This window comes from Moschus berezovskii, chromosome 9, assembly GCF_049115385.1.
Source record: "Moschus berezovskii isolate FMDL1 chromosome 9, NW_MosBer_1.0, whole genome shotgun sequence".
NCBI classification, from domain to species: domain Eukaryota; kingdom Metazoa; phylum Chordata; class Mammalia; order Artiodactyla; family Moschidae; genus Moschus; species Moschus berezovskii.
In genome coordinates this window covers 52,722,824-52,742,777 of record NC_142468.1, presented here as the reverse complement: position 1 = coordinate 52,742,777, position 19,954 = coordinate 52,722,824, and the positions used below count along the sequence as shown (strand labels likewise).

At 36.1% G+C, this 19,954-nt stretch overlaps 1 protein-coding gene across 3 annotated transcripts in view; it reads left to right on the top strand.

Moving 5' to 3' along the window:
- The window catches only part of SLTM (SAFB like transcription modulator), a 44,676-nt gene extending 25,171 nt beyond the window's left edge, over positions 1–19,505 (top strand). The window contains exons 7-21 of one of the 3 annotated variants that reach the window (XM_088839651.1): positions 551–1,019; positions 1,643–1,692; positions 3,890–4,008; positions 6,215–6,364; positions 7,011–7,114; positions 7,212–7,297; positions 7,815–7,900; positions 8,108–8,271; positions 10,945–11,125; positions 11,837–11,961; positions 12,818–12,988; positions 14,028–14,333; positions 14,441–14,585; positions 16,598–16,758; positions 18,816–19,505. In XM_088839651.1, the coding sequence (XP_088695777.1) occupies positions 551–1,019; positions 1,643–1,692; positions 3,890–4,008; positions 6,215–6,364; positions 7,011–7,114; positions 7,212–7,297; positions 7,815–7,900; positions 8,108–8,271; positions 10,945–11,125; positions 11,837–11,961; positions 12,818–12,988; positions 14,028–14,333; positions 14,441–14,585; positions 16,598–16,758; positions 18,816–18,924 (2,426 nt within the window). In that variant the 3' untranslated portion in view covers positions 18,925–19,505. Of the gene's footprint in view, positions 1–550; positions 1,020–1,642; positions 1,693–3,889; positions 4,009–6,214; positions 6,365–7,010; positions 7,115–7,211; positions 7,379–7,814; positions 7,901–8,107; positions 8,272–10,944; positions 11,126–11,836; positions 11,962–12,817; positions 12,989–14,027; positions 14,334–14,440; positions 14,586–16,597; positions 16,759–18,815 lie in introns of all 3 variants that reach the window. The other 2 variants (XM_055435597.2, XM_055435598.2) reach the window with 2 other exon arrangements.
- The last annotated feature ends 449 nt before the right edge of the window (positions 19,506–19,954 follow it).

Below are 19,954 nucleotides of genomic sequence, written 5' to 3'. Positions count from 1 at the left end.
AATGACCACTTTCTTAAACGTTATGGAGCAGGCCATCTTTGGAGCCTCTTGTAGCAGTTTTCGGACTACACAAGAATAAGAAGAGTGAAAAAGATGAGGCCCTGAATACTTTGAAGACTGATTGGTATCCTCAGACTGTGACCTTTCAAGACGTCACCATGGGAGTTCTGAAGGTCACAAGGGTTAAATCCCAAGATAATTTGAACATTGAATAACAACTCTGCACATTTGTCACTCTCTCATGGAGGAAAAACACCTTCCATATGCCATTAACTTATAACCAGAAATGAAGAGCTGGTATCCTCAGGCTGGAACTCTCCTCACTTTTGGTGTTTGGTATTTGAATTTAGAGATCATTTTTTCCATGAAGAATAAGTGATCCTGGGTAAAGGATTGTTTATGTTAGTTAATACCCTTGTGTTTTTCTTCCTAACCTTCCATCAGTGCTAATAACTGGGTTTATATTTTCTAGGTCCTATTCTAGCTTATGAATATGAAAATTGTTTAAACTTCTTGTTTTGCCATATTTATTCCTGTTAAATCCTCTTAGATATAGCAGGTTCTGGTGATGGTACACAAGAAGTATCTAAACCTCTTCCTTCAGAAGGGAACCTAGCTGAGGCTGATCACACAGCTCATGAAGAGATGGAAGCTAATGCGACTGTGAAAGAAGCTGAGGATGACAACATCTCGGTTACAATCCAGGCTGAAGATGCCATCACTCTGGATTTTGATGGTGATGACCTCCTAGAAACAGGTAAAAATGTGAAAATTACAGATTCTGAAGCAAGTAAGCCAAAAGATGGGCAGGACGTCATTGCACAGAGCCCGGAGAAGGAAAGCAAGGATTATGAGATGAATTCGAACCATAAAGATGGTAAGAAGGAAGACTGCGTGAAGGGTGATCCTGTCGAGAAGGAAGCCAGAGAAGGTTCTAAGAAAGCAGAATCTGGAGACAAAGAAAAGGATACTTTGAAGAAAGGGCCCTCGTCTACTGGGGCCTCTGGTCAAGCAAAGAGGTTTGTTTTTCTATGTCAGTTCTTTACGATACTGAATTCCAGCATTCAATAAGATCACTCTACATTAAGGGGGTGGCTTCAAGACCATGTACAGTAATTAGTACTTATGATCCTGCCTATAATATTTTTGACCGTCATAAGTTACTTTAAAAAAAAATTTCAAGATCTTCGTAATATGCAGTGTGTCCTACTGATTGCATTGTCGAATTGTCAGCATATATTTGGTTTTTTTTTTGTTTTTGTTTTTTTTTTTCAAATTGACAATTTTTTTGTGTTTCATTTTTAAAAATCCTTGTGATGATGGTTAATGAACAACTATCAGTCCTAAGAACACAAATGAAGTCAAGTCCCAGTCCTGAAATCTGGAGAAGATGGCCATATATCCACTGAATAGAATTGTCAGAAAATCTAGATCTTCAGGAATCTTGGGGAAAATCAGTGCAAGAATCCTAAGGGAATCATTTGTTCAAATAACCTAATCTAGGCTTTTGGAATTGTTAATTTGTATGGATAGCACTGGTTTGAAATATAGTCAATATCAAGCTGTTCGATTTTTGTTCTTTTTGTTCTTTTTGTTTTTGCTTTTTTGTTTTCAATTTTCTTCTGGTGATTTGCTTCTGTAGCTCTTCAAAGGAATCTAAAGACAGCAAGACATCATCCAAAGATGACAAAGGTAATGTATTTTTTCCTGCTTATTTCAGTGATAATTTGAATGTTTTCTTTAAGAAGTAATAATTGTCTAGGGTTTCTTTTGACATTTAGTCCTTAAAAATTGACATAGTAAATTTTTTGGTGGCTTTTGTGTGAACAGTGGAGTTAGATTACAGCAAATTCTCAAGTGTGATTGAAGCATTACTTATTTATAAACTGGTATGAATTTGAGTCAAATATATTTGCTGTGTATTTTTTGCATTGTGTTCTAAGTATCTGTATTGGACTATTCATATAGTAGACATTTCATTTCTTAAAATTTCAGAAGTATTTCATCTTTGATTATCACTTGTAACCCCCACACACTACCACAATCTTTTTCTTATTCTGTCTAGCAGGAAATGTGATATAAATAATATTTGTGGAGCTGAAAGCAAGTTAACCTCAACATTTTATTTTACTTTTTTTATTCTTTAAATCAGGGCACACAACTGTTAATATAGCCAGTTATATAGGATTTTAATTCTTCAAAATTTACTTCCTAATTGACTTACTTTGCATTGATGAGAGTTTTATGTAGAAAAGTAGTTTTATTTTTAAATTTTGTAAGTTTAAAGGTGCATTATTTGATTAGTCTTTGTTACTGGGAAGTCTCTGCTTATTTCCTGGTCAGGTGCTTTAGTTTCATCTTATATATGCTGTGAAAAATATTTCTTGTGTTTTAAAAAAGTATTTTAAGGGAAGAATAACACCATTTGGGTACTGCTGCTGCTGCTAAGTCACTTCAGTCGTGTCCAACTCTGTGTGACCCCATAGACAGAAGCCCACCAGGCTCCCCCGTCCCTGGGATTCTCTACAGAATCAAAAAATGCCTTTTCAGTGCCTAAAAGAATGTTATGTGTCCCTTTTCTTTTTTTAGTATATTTTGTTGGCACATTTTAATAATCAGAAATTTTAGTGATTGACTTAATAATTGACAGTTAATTGCATTACCTACATCCCTTACAGTTTTGGTTAATAGATAAGATATAATAAATTTATTGAATATTATCGTTAAAATTTAGAAGCTTAGTGTAGTCTTAATTAAATGTTAACTTCCTATCATTAAAAATTTTTTTCTCTAGTTTAGAGGAGTATGTGGGCCCAGGTGTTACTGGTAAAATATAAAAGATGCACAAACTTCTAGTTAACGTTTCATAAGATAAAACATTTCCTTTGATAAGTACATTTCTTAAGAACAGAAATGCAGCAATCCTTAATATTTAAAATATTTGAGTCAGGCGTGTGTTGTCTTCTCATAAGAACACTGATAGAAGTTCTTTAAAACTTGTGGCTTGTAATTTTTAAAGCATTAAACATTTTACTATTTCTATATTTGATACCGTGACGTTATAAAAATTGTTACTTTTATTGCTTAGATACTTTTTCTCTTAAAGTGGGTAAGAATTGTTTTCCAAATGATGAAATGAAAATTCCTTTTTTATAATAGCACATTGGAAGTAAAATACTGAAGGGTAACTGACCAGGCCAGTATTTTAAGAAATGGCATTTATCTGTATGAAACAATAATTTGTGTATGGAAATAGTGCAGAAATAGTTCATATAACCATTTACCTTTTCTAAACAATTTTGGGGTCTCTGATCTTTGTTACTGATTTGCTTTAGAAGACTTTTTTTTTTTAATCCAGAGTTTTCTAGTTGCATGTAATTTCTACTTTCTCTTACCCTTTCTCTAATACAAAATGAAGATGAACTGTTGACTAGTCTTTGTTACTAAACATTTAAATTTTTGAAAACAGTTTATCCCTTTGTTTGACTTTTCCCTTTGTGCTCTCAGTGTCTCAGGAGCTAAAGCCCACGACAGGTTTTTAAGCAGTCTGTACGTTCCTAGACTGCTGCTTCCTGGTTGCCTGAATTCAGTGCAGTGGTTGAATATAAATGAATGAATTTAAACAGCAAAAGTCAGGACATATAATTGATTTTTTTACCCACTTTGTCTTAAAACTCATGCAGTAGAAAATGTACAAATTCAGATATGTTTGTGTTATCTGTTATTGTGTTCAATTTTAGTTATAGTAGATGTGTAGGATTTTGATGTGGTGAAGTCATGCTGTTAAAATTAGAGGGTTTTATAATTTTCGAAGTTTATAGCCCTAATAATTTTGTTTAAAAAATTTCCAATTGAGAAACTTAAACTTCTGATATTAAATCTATTCTAGGAAGTACAATTAGTGCTAGTGGTAGCAGTGGAAGCTCAACTAAAAATATCTGGGTTAGTGGACTTTCTTCTAATACCAAAGCTGCTGATTTGAAGAACCTCTTTGGCAAATATGGAAAGGTACATTCTTTTTATCTTTTTATCCATATTTCTATGTCCATTTTAAACAGAGGTTGTATTCAAAACAATTCATATACAATCTAATTTCTTGTCTCTCTCAGGATTGTTATAGGCATAATTATTTAGTTCTGTGGTAATCATGAATTTTACTATATCTCATACTCTCACTCTGAGGCCTGGGAATCTTTGTATTAAAAGCATTTTTTGAGCCCACTTAAGCCAAGGAAGGACTGAGTTTGTTTCATCATATTCATCATGATTTATCTTGGACCTAAAATTGCTGAGGCTGATCTGGTCATCTGGAAAATAGAAGCACTGGGATATAGGATATGGCTGCTGCTGCTAAGTCACTTCAGTCGTGTCCAACTCTGTGTGACCCCATAGACAGAAGCCCACCAGGCTCCCCCTTCCCTGGGATTCTCCAGGCAAGAACACTGGAGTGGGTTGCCATTTCCTTCTCCAATGTGTGAAAGCAAAAAGTGAAAGTGAAGTCGCTCAGTCGTGTCCGACCCTTAGCGACCCCACAGACTGCAGCCTACCAGGCACCTCCATCCATGGGATTTTCTCAGCAAGAGTACTGGAGTGGCTTGCCATTGCCTTCTCCGATAGAATATGGCAGGGAACCCCAAAACTGATATGGTCCCTTTTATTATACAAATTCCAGTACAGTGGTGCAGGAGAATGTAAAACTGGTACAATGGACTTAATCAGAAGTTTTGATATGTTCTATGAAGGAAGAGTGCAGGGTTTAGAGAGCAAAAAAGGAGGCTTTACTGTGCTTGGTGGTTCAGGAGAAGTTTTTCTGGCATATGGCTGGATGGCATCACTGACTCGATGGACATGAGTTTGAGTGAACTCCGGGAGTTGGTGGTGGACAGGGAGGCCTGGCATGCTGTGATTCATGGGGTCGCAAAGAGTCGGACACGACTGAGTGACTGAACTGAACTGAATGAAAAAGAAAACTAGTTGATAATTAAATGAATTGAATATTCATTTAATAGCTGTTGCATCCGTTAGGGCACTCACTATTTTCTCTTTATAGTTTTCATTATGCATCATATATGTAACCTACTCTGATGTAAACTCTTTGATAGCAGGGGTCTTATCTACTATACTTTGTATGCACATGATAGGCTTTCAAATATTTATTAAATTAATGACCACCAATATCAGTAAACAGCCATTAATGAATGCTACAAAAATCTATCCTATTGATTTTAGAAATTGTTTTTTTCCTTCTAATTAGAGAATTGCCTTCAGAGTAGGAGGTTCTTATAGATGTCAGATATATAAGATAGATGTCAGACCACTGAGAATTGTGGTCCCATGATCATTTTGTGGTACATTTTTGATTCTGTTTCCAGCAATTTAATTAGGGCTAAAACTATATAAGGAAACCATGTACTCATAACAAGGACCTTGGGTTTAAAAATGAAATTGCTGTTGGGGCAAGTCACTTTCCCAGAGTTGAGATAAAAGCTGATAGTTTCCAGGTACTCACACCAGATTCCCTCTGTTCTTCTTCCTGACACTGTGTCTGTGTTCCTATTTGTTCAGCACTAGATTGTTCTTTCCCACTTTTCTTCTCACTCAACCATCCCTGCCTTGTCTCTCTTAGCTATTCATTTTATAGAGCTGAATTATTTGGCACTTTTATATTGGTATACATTTTAAAAGTACATAAATGGAAAATATGTCTTTTTAGAGTGTGTTTTGTGGAGTATATTTTTAAGGCTGCTTTTTCATGTGTGGGAGACTATTTTTGAGAGACTCATTATAGAAAAGTGTTAACACTTACCTAGACCCTTTTTGTTTTAATATCTTTAAGAGATTAGGAGTGGGCCTTTGATAGGGAAATTTTGGTCCAAATCTAATTGAAAATATTGTTTCTTTGTTTTTGTTAATTGTGCCATTACTTCCTTGATGTGACTGACTGTGTTTTGGCAGTGTGTTTTAAAAAAAAGAAAAGTAAAAAGTAGATTAAATTGATTTTTAACATTTTAAATTGTTCCCCTGAATATTATAGGCAAGGTAGTTGGTAAGTCCAAGAATATAAAACAATAATACATGTTGTCCTCAATTTATCCTTTATCCTGAATTTATATATCCTGAACATATCCTTTAATTTGAATAGTCTACATTCTGAAGTTTTATCTTAGAAATGTACGTGAAACTGTAAAACTAAAGTATAATTTCATTTTTATAGGTTCTGAGTGCAAAGGTAGTCACAAATGCTCGAAGTCCTGGGGCCAAGTGCTATGGCATTGTAACTATGTCTTCAAGCACAGAGGTGTCCAGATGTATTGCACATCTTCATCGCACTGAGCTGCATGGACAGCTAATTTCTGTTGAAAAAGTAAGCTTGCTTAACTGTTTGAAGGATAGTAATTCTCAATTTAACAATATTACATTAGTAAGGAGTAGAATGTGACGAGTTGACTCACTGGAAAAGACTCTGATGCTAGGAGGGATTGGGGGCGGGAGGAGACGGGGACGACAGAGAATGAGATGGCTGGATGGCATCACCGACTCAATGGACATGAGTTTGAGTGAACTCCGGGAATTGGTGATGGACAGGGAGGCCTGGTGTGCTGTGATTCATGGGGTCGCAAAGAGTCACACGACTGAGTGACTGAGCTGAACTGAACTGAACTGAAGGAGTAGAATTGGGAATGATTTTTATTTTTATATATTCATTTTAATTATTTTACTTCTGTTTTCCAAATTTTTTTTACCATCCACATACTTTTTACAAACATAAAAATGTAACTTTAAAACTTACATATTTGGGACTTCCGTGGTGGTCCTTTGGTTGAGAATCCGCCTTCCAGTGTATGGGATGTGGGTTCGATTCCTGGTTGGGAACTAGGATTCCACATGCCTCAGGGCAGCTAAGCTGCAACTACTGAACCTATGAATCTCAACTAGAGAGCCCATGCACTCCAGAAAAAAAAAAATAAAATAAAATTTATATTTTTTTTCTTCCTGTTTAAACTTTTCAGGTTAAAGGTGATCCTTCTAAGAAAGAATTAAAGAAAGAAATTGATGAAAAGAGTAGTTCAAGAAGTTCTGGAGACAAAAAAAATATGAGTGATAGAAGTAGCAAGTAAGGATTTATTTTGTCAATTAGCCTATAGACTTTTTGGTACATTAATGAAGTAGTTCTCATTTTGTTGTTTTCTTGTGTGGGGTGGTATGGTCAGGACACAAGCCTCGGTCAAAAAAGAAGAGAAAAGGTTGTCTGAGAAAACTGAAAAAAAAGAAGGCAAGGATACTAAGAAAATAGAAGGTAAAGATGAGAAGAATGATAATGGATCAAGTGGCCAGACTTCAGAATCGATTAAAAAAAGTGAAGAAAAGAAACGAATAAGTATGCTATGTGTCTTTCTTCTCAGTCCCTTTCTAATGCATCCTACAGCTTAATTTTTACAGTGAAAGGGGAAACTTGAGAATACAATCTAGATAAATATTTAAACTTTGTTGTTAGATGTCACTGTGGTAGAAAATGAGATCTAATTGGAGTGGGGAAATAGCTGTCTTCTTCCACCTAAGTCCATTTACTGTTAAATCTGGGCTGACTGAAAACGGTCATTGAATAATAGCTATATAATTGATCTTTTGGTATATTTGAAAGTATTTACATTAGTGGATCAAGTTTTAATAACTCTTTACATTTCTCATAGAATAAGTTTATATCACGTATTTGTAAATATTTGGTTGTCTTAAGAATTCAGCATACTTACATTATATTTTCTTTTTGATGGGAATACTTTTAGACATTTGCTTATCTAACTTTTTTCTCTTAGGTTCAAAGAGTCCAGGACATATGGTAATACTAGACCAAACTAAAGGCGATCATTGTAGGTCATCAAGAAGAGGAAGATACGAGAAAGTAAGTCCCTGAGAGGGATGTTGTATACTATTTTGCCTGTTTCCAAAAGAAGATAGTTCCATTATCGCTAACCATTTTGCATGTGTCCATGATAGAAAACCTAAGAGAAGGGGAATGTCATTATTCATTTAAGCTTTTTAAATTACCAGCTCAACTTGAAAAAAATATTTTAACTTCTAGTCCTGTTAACAATTATTTTTTCTATAGATTCATGGAAGAAGCATGGAAAAGGAGAGGGCTAGCTTAGATAAAAAAAGGGACAAAGACTACAGGAGGAAAGACATCTTGCCTTTTGAAAAGATGAAGGAACAAAGGTTGAGAGAACATTTAGTTCGTTTTGAAAGATTGCGGCGAGCAATGGAACTTAGAAGGTAGGAAAAGAGTCTGTTTTATATCTGTTTTTAACTATAGGTATGTTTTTATAGGTATATCTTTAACATTAGTTATAAACCAGATTTCTTGAAATTGTATTTCTATAGAAAGATATTTGTCACTTTTAAGAAGTAAAACCTAATGATTTCTTTATTTTGCATAGTATTTTACAATTTACAAAATAACCTTTGCATCTATTATCTCTATCTCAACAGTTCTATAGGGTTAGTTATGTCCATTATATAAATGAAAAAATGGAGGCCCAGAGAGGCTAAATGACTCTTCTAATGCCACATGGCTAATGAGTGGCAGAGTCGGGACTCAGACCCAAGTCTTCTGACTCCAAGTCCAATGCTCTTTCCTCTACTCCAAAGCTGCCGCCATAAAAAAACATGACTTTGAAGGCAAATTTTGATTTTGATATAAGATAGTCTTAATGTAAGCTATAGTGGCCAAATAATACATTGACATTTTAGGAAAAATTTATTGTACTTTGAATTAGAGCCCAAGTAAAGGAAGATTTAACCTGTGAACCTTATTGTGTTCAAATTCTGTCCTAAAGCAGGCATCCTCTTTAAAACAAAATGAGAACAAAACATTTCTACTTTTAGTGGCTGTTATCTCAGTAGTTCATCATGAGTGCCAGTTTGCTGTCGATTTTTGGATGCCACTTAAAATTTTCTTGTGAAAGTGTTTCATAATATAAATTTCCAAATATTAACCTGTATTGTTGAATGGTCACTTACGGAGTTTCATCGGGTTCATTCAGAAGGGAGCTAGGGACTACCAGAGATACTTTTAGCAACTTAAATAATACTATGATTGCCGCACAGTTTACTAAAAGGAAATAATTCTTGCATGCTGCTGCTGCTGCTGCTACTGCTAAGTAACGTCAGTCGTGTCCAACTCTGTGCAACCCCATAGATGGCAGCCCACCAGGTTCCCATCCCTGGGATTCTCCAGGCAAGAATACTGGAGTGGGGTGCCATTTCCTTCTCCAGTGCATGAAAGTGAAAAATGAAAGTGAAGTCACTCAGTCATGTCCAACTCTTCATGACCCCATGGACTGTAGCCTACCAGGCTCCTCCATCCATGGGATTTCCCAGGCAGGAGTACTGGAGTGGGTTGCCATTGTCTTCTCCAATTCTTGCATACTCAGAACCTTTTTTTTTTTTTTGCTTGGCTTCCTGTTCAGATGACCACAGCTGAGAGAAGAGTGAAATTGGGAGTTATTAGGCAGCACTTCTCAAACCTGTCAGACCAGTACCCATTTCATAGTAATAAAACAAAAAAAATTGTAACACCTTCTTTACTAATCTGAAATGAAATTGATATGTAACGTACTTACTATACAAATATACAAAAAAGAACAATATAAAGCCTTAACTCTAATATGAAGAAAACATAAAAGTAATTTATAATGAAGCATATATTCCAGATATGAATGTTTAGGCATGACGCTCTACAAGATCTAATGAAGTAGTCAGATGTTTGCACCTCTCTTAAGACTCAGTGAGAATGTGACAGCTACAAACACAGATTGATACCGGTTTGTCATATTGGTGAGTCAAATACCAGGAGTAGTGTTGATGTTATGAAATGACTTCTGAAATGGTGAACAACTCTTCGTGAAGTTCTCAAGAAGATGTAATTTTTCCTCTTTTTATATGGAGCTGCATTCCTGGAAACTTTAGTGTACATAAAAGTCCAAAGGAAATGAAACTAGCATTTATTAAAAATGAGTTAAATGCTAGGAGCAGATTTTTTTTTTTTTTCCTAGAAGTGATTTTGTTTTGATGACATGAATTACATTATGGCATTTCAAAGGTATTTGGAGTGTTGGTTGGTTCTTTGTGATGCAGGACTATCTTGACTATGCCATGCATCAAAAGATATGTAGAATCCTTGGTCCCCTTAACTAATTGTTGGTAACAGCCCCCTTGGTCATTGTTATAATTAGAAATGCCCCTCCATGGGGGCCATACTGAACCACTGAGAACCACTGGGTTAACTAGGAGAAGACATGCTGATTGACAGAATACACTGGGTGCCTTAAAGTGAGGAAATGATTAAAAACAAACAGAAAAATAACCCATTATTAAAAGTCTTCATATAATAATTTAGTTGAGCACATATTTGAACTCAAAGAAACGTGTTATCTAGAGCCATCTATTATGGGTTGTGAACACTCCAAAAGAGGCCTTGAGGGCAGCCATTTAGTATAGCATTTGCTGTAATTCATGTTGGTGGCTGTGATCCCAGTTCATCAAAACTAAGGCTTACTTCATTTAAGGAGATAGAATATATCCTAGATACTGGAAATTTTTCTATCTAAAACAGAAGTTTATAGTTTAGTAAATTCATATATGTAGAATATCCTTTTAAAGATGTTTACTAATTAATGGGCTATTATAGTGGGATTTTTATTTAAACAGGAATCATCTAAGAGGCAACTACTCTGTAAAATTGTTCAGGTGACAGTCTTAAATAAGTGACAGTATTGAAATCTGTTTAAAGTTTTATTTTGAATTCTCTTTCCAATTACATTAAAAGTATTTAGAATGAGTCAAAGTATAAAATTGCCAACCTTAAGGAAAAATACACTCAAAAGCTATTCTCTTTCACACAGTGCTAGCATAATTTAAGTATTTCTAAATACTGATTTTTGTTAGACGAAGAGAGATTGCAGAAAGAGAGCGTCGAGAGCGAGAACGCATTAGAATAATTCGTGAACGGGAAGAACGGGAACGCTTACAGAGAGAGAGAGAGCGCCTAGAAATTGAAAGGCAAAAACTAGAGAGAGAGAGAATGGAACGCGAACGCTTGGAAAGGGAACGCATTCGTATTGAACAGGTGCAGTCAGAAAATCTTTTCATCTTAAATAACTGACCTTTTTCAAACCCTGTGATTTTTGCCCTAAAATTTGCTTTACATGCTGTAAAGCTTTTATAGAAAGTTCACCTAATGAGCATTTATTAAGTGTCCCTGAGATAACAGTGAATTAGGTGCTAATTAAAACTACATTTGTCATGACTTTGTTCTAGTCAATTGGTAATAACTTGAACTCTGCGATATCATGGCAGCCTAATAGTCTGAGCATAGGACTATGAGTACAGAGTAGTTGTTATCCAGGCTCTGTCACTATCCCATTCTTAGAAAATAATGACTATTTCCTTACTTATTATAGTGGGAATGATTCCCCAAGGCTGAAAGGAAATAATGCCTCTCTTTGCAGAATTGCATCCAGGGTTTTAGGGCACTTAGTCTTATTAATAACTTTATCTCTAATTACTTTTAGGTGCTTTTGTTTCAAATTATTAAACTAAATCTGACCTTCCAAATTACTTGCCAGCCTTCACCACCCAGTCTCGGTTCTTTTTAATGTTACAGAACAGCTTAGATTGCAATTACTGAAGTCAGATATTTTTGTCCCAGGTTTGTCTTTTGCCTGGTGCTTGCTTTTATAATGTTTTCTTAATGATAGGATTAAAGCAAGGTTGCATATATACTTACCTTATGTTTTCATTTTGCATTGGTTGGTTCTTCCTTCTATGTTGTCTGAAGGAACGTCGTAAGGAAGCTGAACGTATTGCTCGAGAACGAGAGGAACTGAGAAGGCAACAGCAGCAGCTTCGTTATGAACAAGAGAAAAGGAATTCTTTGAAACGCCCACGTGATATAGATCATAGGTAGTTGCTTGCTTTCCTTAACAGTTAAACTTGCTATCTTATTCCTTTCATGCTAAGACTATAGAATTAGAAAGTACAGGCACCTGTCATTGGAATAAAAGGTCATGATCAAGAGGGATGGGAATGATTGCAGTAGTGAATTGGACATCAGTGGATTTTCAAGTAGAAGAAAAGTTTTCCCCATTCCCCCCACCCCCATTTTCCTTCCTTTGCCAAATGTTTTCCACTGTGACTTGAAATATCGAATACATGGTAGACTTTAATAATGGCTCTTAAACTCAGACCCATTTTTTAAATTCTTACAGGGCAGTACAGATAGTACAGAAATCAAAGTCACAAACTTGGGAACACTAAAATATAGATTCTGTTATTTGTTTGTATTCATAGTTCTTAATAGACTTCAAAATATAATATAGTAATTTAATTTTCATAATATAAATTCTGTGAGATTTAGTTGATTGTGTTGAGAAATAGGTGGAGTGGAGTGAATGAATTGTGCTTGGGACTAACCTCTCTGTCCTTTCCAAAGTTAAGTATAACTGAAAGTTTTGTATGCTCCTGGTTAGAATTTTATTTTAGAATGGTATCAAGTATTTGTCTTATTTGTCTTTTTCATTTAGTAATTTGAAAACAGTTTTTCAGTTATTTTCTTTTCTGTGAAATTCCTCTAACACTATATAACTTTATATAATTTGATAATTTTTTGCTAGCTTGTTCTTACAAAAGAATGTTTTGTCTTGAGTTTATTAGCCCTCTGTATCCACAGTTCCTAGCATGTGGTATGTATGACTCCAATAAGTGTTATTTTGTTGCTGTAAAACTAATTTATATAAACGAGCAAATATTTCTCTTCAAGGCGGGATGATCCTTACTGGAGCGAGAATAAAAAGTTGTCTCTAGATACAGATGCACGATTCGGCCATGGATCTGACTACTCTCGGCAACAGAATAGATTTAATGACTTTGACCACCGAGAGAGGGGCAGGTTTCCTGAGAGTTCATCAATTCAGTCTTCATCTTTTGATAGGTAAATGAATATGTTGAAAATTAGTATTTGGTGTATGAGCCTTGTTAGTGATAGTTTGGTTCTCTATTAAAATCTTAAGTACAGGTCATAACTGAGTATTCAGAACAAATCATGTTTGGTTTTTCTATTTGTTAATGAGAATGTGATTCTGTATTCAAAATTAGTTTTATAGGCCACCATAACATGCTTAAGTAGGTAGGCTTTATCTTCTTTACCTTTAAAATTAAGTGAAAGTATTGTTACCTTGCGGAGAAGGCAATGGCAAGCCACTCCAGTACTATTGCCTAGAAAATCCCATGGATGGAGGAGCCTGGTAGGCTGCAGTCCGTGGGGTCGCTAAGGGTCGGACACGACTGAGCGACTTCACTTTCACTTTTCACTTTCCACTTTCACACATTGGAGAAGGAAATGGCAACCCACTCCAGTGTTCTTGCCTGGAGAATCGCAGGGACGGGGGAGCCTGGTGGGCTTCCGTCTATGGGGTCACACAGAGTCGGACACGACTGAAGTGACTTAGCAGCAGCATTGTTACCTTGAGATGTGCCTCACTTGTGAAGAACAATAAAATATCCTTCAGGTTGGTAGTGACTTGAGTGTTTGATGTAATTTCCCTTGTATGCCACAAAACCACCCTTCATGCCAGACACTTAGCTCAATTTAAAAGAACATAGGTTATTATGCTCAGTCATCATCATGGTCAGGCATGTCTGACTGTTTGCAACCCTGTGGACTGTAGCCCACCAGGCTCCTCTGCCCATAGGGCTTTCCGGGCAAGAATAGTGGAGTGGGTTGCCATTTTCTCCTCCAAGGAATCTTTCCAACCCAGGGATCGAACCCATTTCTCTTGCATTGATAGGGAGATTCTTTACCGCTGAGCTACCTGGGAAGCCCCATTACAATCAATAATTGTGGCTATTTTGTTCACATTTCCTTATCTTTTAAAGAAAGTGTTCTTATTGTAGGTTATGCAAATAAAGTTAAGAAGAATCAGACCAAGTACTTACTTCTCAAGACCTGTGTTCTTTGTTTTGGATAACAGGAGAGAACGTTTTGTTGGTCAAAGTGAAGGGAAAAAGCCACGTCCTTCTGCACGAAGAGAAGATCTAGGTTTTGAAAGGTATCCCAAAAATTTCAGTGATTCCAGAAGAAACGAGCCTCCACCACCAAGAAACGAACTTCGAGAAACAGACAGACGAGGAGAACGAGATGAGAGGAGAACAGTGATCATTCATGACAGACCTGATACCACCCACCCTAGACATCCTCGAGAAGGAGGACCCAATCCATCTAGACCAACCTCCTGGAAGGCTGAAGGAGGCATGTCCACCGACAAACGGGAAACAAGGTATTTGTGTAGTTTCTAATGCCTAGCTAATGGTGGTAATAAAGCACTTGGGTTTTTCATAAAAGGTTAGAGTTTGATTGTATATGTTCTTGAATTTTGTTTAACAGAGTTGAAAGGCCAGAACGATCTGGGAGAGAAGTATCAGGGCACAGTGTAAGAGGGGCTCCTCCTGGGACACGCAGTAATGCTTCCGGCTATGGAAACAGGGAGGGAGACAGAGGAGTCATCACTGACCGAGGAAGTGGAGCACAGGTAAGTGCTTATGACAGTTTATTGTCAACTTTCCAGATGTAAATTTAGAGGACTCATTGAGACCTTTTATTTATAGTATCATTTGGGCGTGGCCTGGTTAGATTGGCATGATTGGCAGACTCATTTCTCACAAAAGGTCTTAATGCTCCTTGTATTTTTAAAAAATATATTTCTTATTTGTTTCCCTGCATCAGGTCTTAGTTGCGGCCTGTAGCACGTGGCCTTCTCTAGTTGCGTGCAGGCTTCAGAGTAGGCGGGCTGAGAAGTTGCAGTGCATGGGCTTAGTTTCCCTGTGGCATATGGGATCTTAGTTCCCTCACCAGGGATAGAACTTGAGTACTCTGCATTGGATGGCGGATTCTCAATCACTGGACTACCAGGGAGTCCCTTTTGTATTTTCAAGACAGTAGTTGAACATAGTAGTCCAGAGAAGCAGGATAGGAGCCCTGAAGTTTTTTTTTTAATTCTAGTTTTTTTGAAATATAATTGACAGAACCGTGTAAGTTTAAAGTGTACAACATAATAATTTGACTTAATCCCTGAAATTTTTATTAAAATTCCTGCTGAAATTTGAGAATTGTTATATTTGGTAGATGAACCTTCTTAATAATGACTTTGGCTTAAGAAATTGAGATTTTCAAACTGGATGGAAAATCTTTGACTTGTACTTGTGTTTCTGTCATCTTTTTCCTTTTTTTTTTCTTTAAATAATACTGTCTCTTTCCTCCTACTTAAATAAAGTGTAGAACTGAAATAAAACACTCGTCTCTTTTTTGTTCTTTTATTTTTAGAGGTAGGTAAGTGGAATATTTTGTTTTTTAATTGCTTTTTACTCTTGTGACACTTTATTGACTTGAATATTTTAGAAGTTAATCAACAGAGGACATCTGTTTGCAATTCAAATGAGCAAAAACCTTTTACCTGAGTTGAAAGCATTCTGTTGATGAAATAACTGGCATAATATAGGTTGAAGTAGTGAAGTGAAGATAGACTATTCTCAAATTACAGAGAAGAATTCTGAAGTGTATGTGTATATCCATCCTTCAACCTGTCATCCTCTGGTGCTCTGTGGTTTTGTAACAACTTTTTACCAGAAAACTTTTTAATCTCTAGGCATTCTAGTTAATACCTCTTTGTGTTTTCCATTTCATACAAAACATTTTTGAAACAGATTTGGGCCTGCTGGGATTTATAAGTTTCTATGTTTCTAGTAAGTAGAAATATTCAGTAGATGAATTCATTGAATAGAACTTTTTAAAATTTATTATAAAATCCAGATATTCTGCCTTATTTAAAGTTTAACGCAGTCTCATAGACTAGCCCCTCTGCATTCAGTTACCCTTTTGGCAAAAGGTATCTTTAGGGAAAAGATCTTATTCCTCCCTTGGAAATTTCGTTTTCCTGGTGTTGGGTCTGTAAGCTGTTCTGACAGCAGTATGTATCTGTAGAGTACCTTTGGATTTCTGTAGGCTTTCATAACTTTTGACTTTTTTTTTTCTCCCTCAGATCCTTAGTTCTGTTTTTGATTCTTTATGTTCAGTATTCTTTTTTTTTAATAGTCATGGATGTAAGGCCTTGTAAGAGCCATAACAGTAACTAGTATTGTGTAAAATAAGATGACAGCTCCTATTTCTATGTGGTATTTGCATGTAGATCATATACCCTACCCTGATTGTCTTAAGGTTCTGATCTCTCAGTATGCCTTCTTAACACATATAGATATCTAGGCATTATATATAGATCCAGAAATACTCAAGGGTCAAAAAGTACATGGGTGTTAGAAGGTATAGAAATAACAATGCTGAATCATTTTCTACTTTTCTGCCTTTTCTACCCTTGTAGCCTGAGTAGCTTCCCAGTTCAAAGTAGATGGAAACCTTTTTATGTATTGTTCGTTCTTTCATCTTCTCAGACATCTTAATTTCTTTCTGACATGAGAAGTACACCAGCATAAGTAAATTGGCCTGAGGCTGAGGTTGTCCTGACTTTTCTTTTAATATGTTATTCTTTAGCACTATCCTGAAGAACGACATGTAGTTGAACGCCATGGACGGGACACAAGTGGACCAAGGAAAGAATGGCATGGTCCACCTTCTCAAGGGCCTGGCTATCATGATACAAGGCGGATGGGTGATGGCCGGACAGGAGCAGGCATGATAACGCAACATACGAGGTAAGTCGTTAATCAGTTCAAGTTTTTCTGCCAGCATACAACCAAACCTTTTTCCTTTAAAAGTCGTTATGGTTTCTGAGAGATTGAATTACAATGAGTAGCAACCCTAGGTCTGCCCAGATATTTCTTCATATTAATTCAAAGTCTCCAGGAGATTATATGTAGGGTTTGTGCTCATGCTCTGATGTTAATATTCCTCATTATAAGTTAATTAATTGGTATTTTGGCATAGATCTTGATATAGGTATGTATACATGTCAGAATCCAGTAGACAGGAATATTAATTTCATATTGGAACAATCTTGTTCACTATCATTACAAAAAATTTTTAGAAAGGAAGAAAATTCTGCTTCCTCCTTTCTCAAATAGCTCTATCAGAATTTTTGGACATTTACCCCAGAGTCTGTTCAGATGCTAAGAGATGAGCTTTATTTTCTCTTCACACCAATATCCATTTTGACCCTTCAGCTGACAAGTATTTGGCCTCTCTCTTCTATACATTTCATTCTTTCCCATTCATCTGTCTTAGAAGAGGCATTGGCTTAGATCACTGACCCAGGTTACTACTATTCTATTGGTTGCTGCCACCATCAAATTTAAGTGAGTGTTACACTTGTGCCTGCCCAGCCTCATCACTCATTCTTTTTTTTAAGTGGAGAGGATAATTGCTTTACAATATTGTGTTAGTTTCTGCTGTACAAGGAAGTGAATCAGGCATATGTACACATATATCCTCTCCCTCTTGAACTCCCCTCCCACCCCCTACCCCATCCCATTCATCTAGGTCTTTACAGAGCACCTAGCTGAGCTCCCTGTGCTGCAGAGCAGGTTCCCACCAGCTGTCTCTTTTACACATGGTAGTATATATATGTCAGATTTTTCCCACCCTCTCCTCCTCCTGTCCTTGGTTTTTAAAGGTCACTCATACCTTTTTTCTTGATAAATGCAGATTCCTTTATTTTTTTTTAGTTCTTGGGCTCTTTGGTGATTAAACCCTTTTGATTTTCCTTTTTTGAAACATTCCTCTGTTTTCTAAAGTACCATAATTTTCTTTTTTATTTTATTGACTCCTTCACATGGTTGGAATTTAGACCCTATTCTTCATTGTTTTATATTCTGATCACCATATAGATGCTTGGATGAGTCAATAAATTCAAGTTCACAAGGAAACTCATTCCCCTCCTGTTTCAGATCTTTATGTTTCTGTTGTCTCCAAATTCTTTTAATTTGCCAGTGCCAGACTGGAAAAAATACGGGCCTCATCTTTATTTTTCTTCTTGCCTAGCATAAATTTCTAAGTATGGTTCAGCTAAAAAAAATATTTGTGGTAGTTCTGTCTTCTTTTTCATTTCAGCTCCTGTCAGTCTTTCCAGTATTTGTCTCTCCTCCATTTTTTCACGTTATTTCTAAATTTAACTGTTGAGACTATTTTCTTACACCATTTACTTGCTCCAGAACTACAAACAGCTTCTTTAGATCACTTAGCCTGGCATCCAAGCCTTTCTTTAATCAGGTTTTATCCTTAAACCATTTCACCATGGATTTTTATCTTCCAAATTTGTTATAGGGTTTTGGGGTGGGGTTTTATTCCTATATTATTTATTCATACCTACTATGTTGCATTATTCATATAAAAGAAATTCCAAAAGTTTTGCTTAAATGATGTCCTGAAGTTCAGAGGTTCAAGTTCCTAGTGGATGCTGATGCAGATCTGGGGACCACACTTTGAGAAGTCCATTCATATGCAGACCATTACATGGCTTACTAAGAGGCAGGGGTTTAACACAAGACTGTCAGAGTTGAAATCCTTACGCTACTGTTTATTATCAGATAATCATTGTGATCTTAGGCAGGTAACTTAAATGCTGTATCAGTCTTCAGGAAAGCGGGGTTAGTAATGTTACATAGCTCACAGAACTATTGAAAAAAGTAAATTATTCAATATGGGTAAAGTTCAAAGAACAGGGTCTGTTAAATGATAATCACTTTTTAGGTATTAGCTGTAGTTATTTTCTCTTTTGTTCTCTGACATTTTTTTCTTTTAAACCTTTTTTCAGTAATGCATCCCCAATTAATAGAATTGTACAAATCAGTGGCAATTCCATGCCAAGAGGAAGTGGCTCCGGATTTAAGCCATTTAAGGGTGGACCTCCACGACGATTCTGAAAATTACTTGCTGCCATGGTTTCAAGATAATTTATTGAAATCTCCTGTAAACTTTACTTGACTACTTATGAAGAGGACCTCTGACTTGCTTGAGAGTTGTCAGACTTTTCCTTTTTCTCTTTTTTTAAAATTTAACATGATTGCTTTTCTCAATTTTGGAGAAGATGTTTAAATAGTTCTGTTGTAACTTTTAATAGTTTTGTGTATCATTCAACTTTTTTTCTTGCAGCACCAAGGCACATTGGAAAGGATAGGAATCAAAACCATTTTGTTTAACGCTGTGTGAATATAAAGAATAGTTTGCAGGTGTGTGGTAGTGGTTTAATTTGCAGCATTAGCTCTGTGGTGTCAGGCTCTAGAGTTACTTCTTATCACCAAGAATTTTCAGCCTCCATTTTGAAGGCTGTTTAAGCTTAAGAAGTCTGCTGTTTAATTTTTAGAAAATAAGATTTGTTCCTTGCATTTCTGAGTATTATGTAACCTATTTTTGCAGAAGGTACTGTTACATTAAGTGCATCTGTGTATCCTGGTTTTAAGAAATGTACTCTTTTTTGAAATAAACCTTCATATTCTGTATAGTTGCTAAAGCGTTGAGAACCTTTTTAATTGTAAAATGAAAACCAATTTTCAGTTTAGTGTAGCAGCACACTTGTTCAGGTTTGCATGGTATGAAACCAAATAGATTAATGAAACCTTGGCCATGAGGTTTGTATCACTGAGGTTCTTAGACTGAGTTGTGCAGGTAAGTGCACTTTTAGGTAATCTGCACTGTTTGATGGATAAATTCCATCTCTGGGAGTTGTGTTGGTATTAATGTTTCCATATTCCCAACTATGTTGAGAAGTGGAAAAACAAAAAACAAAAACCCAGGTTCTAGACTGGTGAATCAGTTGGGTTTTGTAAATACTTGTATGTGGGAAGGCATTGTTGGCTCTTTGTGAAAATAAAAATCCACACCTGGAAGTGTATGTGTCTTTGTTTCCAGCGTTTTAGGTGTTGATCCTCCAGCCATTTTCCTTACTCCAAGTAA